Consider the following 1,928-nt stretch of genomic DNA (forward strand, 5'->3'; position numbering starts at 1 on the left):
CCGCCCCTAGCTGGCGCTGGAGCAGCGCTGCCGCGAGCTGCGGGCGCGGGGCCGGCGCCTGGAGGAGACGCTGCCGCGGCGCATCGGCTCCGAGGAGCAGCGCGAGGTACTCAGCCTGCTGTGTCGCGTGCACGAGCTGGAGGTGGAGAACACGGAGATGCAGTCGCACGCGCTGCTCCGGGACGGCGCGCTCCGCCACCGCCGCGAGGCCGTGCGCCGCCTGGAGCAGCACCGCAGCCTCTGCGACGAGATCATCCAAGGCCAGCGGCAGATCATCGACGGTAGGCCCCGCGCGCCCGAGCCACCCAGGTCCCACGCCCCGGACGCGCGGAGGGCCCGAGGGCACGCGCTGAGCCCCGCGCCCCCCCCCCCCCCCCCCCCCCCCGCAGACTACAACCTGGCCGTCCCGCAACGCCTGGAGGACCTATATGAAGTGTACCTGCGGGAGCTGGAGGAGGGCAGCCTGGAGCGGGCCACCATCATGGACCGGGTGGCCTCTAGGGCCCTGCAGGTGGGCGCGTGGGCAGGCCTGCGCATGCGCGCGAGCACATGTGCTGGCAGAGGGGCTCATGCCCAAGGCAGTGCCCGCAGGTAGCTGGGGTGCCAATGGGACCAGGCTGGCGGGGACCCCAGGGAGTTCACTCCCCTTCCTTCTACCCCAACCCCATCCTTGCCCAGCCTGAGTCAGGTCCCCGTCCCGGGGCATTCTTCTCTAGCACTTGTCCCTACCCAGGGTGTGAGGGTCAGGGCTGGCTATCTGAGGTATCACAAGTGGTCCCGGATGCCCTCCCAAGAGACCAGGCCATCAGGCAGTGCCCCCGGAAGTGACCAGAAGACCACCGTTTATCCCTTGTGAGCCAGAACACGAACCCACTGCTCTCCCCAAACTCTTGGTCACCTTGTGTGCCCTTGTCACCCTGTGCTGTCACCTGGTCCAGGACCAAGTCTTCCGACTGCCCTCCCCCGCCTCCACCTTCCCTCCCCAGGACAGCTCCTTGCCCAGAATTGCCCCAGCAGGAACCGCGCTGACTCCGGAGTCTGACCCGGAGAGTGTGAAGACGCTGAGCTCTGAGGTCCAGCGCCTGCAGAACAGCATCCTCCCGCCCCTCAGCACGGAGAGGTGAGGCCAGAGACCACGTCCAGACAGTCCTGCCGGCCTGAGCCACCACCTGCTGAGCCGTAGCCCAGGGATGCCAACCCAGACTAGAGCTAATTGGGGGAGAAGGAGCAGGAACGAAAGGGAGGGGAGGCACATGTCTGGAGCCCGAACTCCTGGGTTCTTTCTCCCCTCGGGGTGGGGGTGGGACCTCAATGGGACCAGCCTGGCCAAGAGCCACTCGTCCGCCTCTGCCAACCTCAGTGAAGCCAACCGCGTGTTCAAAGCCAGTCCCCGGGCCTGGCACGTGAAGAGCTCCTCTGTGCCCACCCCACCCCCCATCCAGATCGGCGGCCTGGTGACCCAGGAGGTGAGCACTGAGCACCACTGGCCCTGGGATCCTCTGCTGGGGGGAGGGAGCACAGGGTAGACCGCCCGTGGTTGGGATGGAGCCTTTCCAAAATGGCCATCACTGCCCCCCCCCGCCCCCCACCGAGGCCGCACTGTCTCTGCTGAGTGGGGCGTCTTAATGCCTTTCTCTTCTCAATCACTTCACCTGCAGGTGCCCCCTGAGGATGGCCCGGTCAGCCTGAGCAGCCGGATCAACTCTTCCCCCGACAGCAGTGAGAACCTATCAGACATCCCCTTGTCCTACAAAGGTGTGCCCCCTGCCAGCCTGAGCCGGGCACCATTGAAACTTTGATGCTACCCATTCTGTTAAGAGAGGCACCAATGCCCAGAGAGGATTATCCACCAGCTCAAGGACACACAGAGAGCTGACAGCACAATCAGAAGTTAGAACGGGGAGTACATGGCACTTAGGATCATGTGG

The 1,928-nt window shown here is 65.6% G+C and overlaps 1 protein-coding gene across 3 annotated transcripts in view; it reads left to right on the forward strand.

The window, feature by feature from the left end:
* KIF19 (kinesin family member 19) overlaps positions 1-1,928 on the forward strand; it is a 26,322-nt gene that overhangs the window by 22,526 nt on the left and 1,868 nt on the right. For 2 of the 3 annotated variants that reach the window (XM_040452290.1, XM_040452288.1), the window contains 5 exons: positions 11-281; positions 390-511; positions 987-1,120; positions 1,361-1,466; positions 1,659-1,755. In XM_040452290.1, coding sequence (XP_040308224.1) covers positions 11-281; positions 390-511; positions 987-1,120; positions 1,361-1,466; positions 1,659-1,755 — 730 coding nt within the window. The remainder of the gene's footprint in view (positions 1-10; positions 282-389; positions 512-986; positions 1,121-1,360; positions 1,467-1,658; positions 1,756-1,928) is intronic. The other variant, XM_040452289.1, reaches the window with a different exon arrangement.

The sequence above is a fragment of the Herpailurus yagouaroundi genome, unplaced genomic scaffold, assembly GCF_014898765.1.
Source record: "Herpailurus yagouaroundi ecotype Mexico unplaced genomic scaffold, PumYag 206, whole genome shotgun sequence".
NCBI classification, from domain to species: Eukaryota; Metazoa; Chordata; class Mammalia; order Carnivora; family Felidae; genus Herpailurus; species Herpailurus yagouaroundi.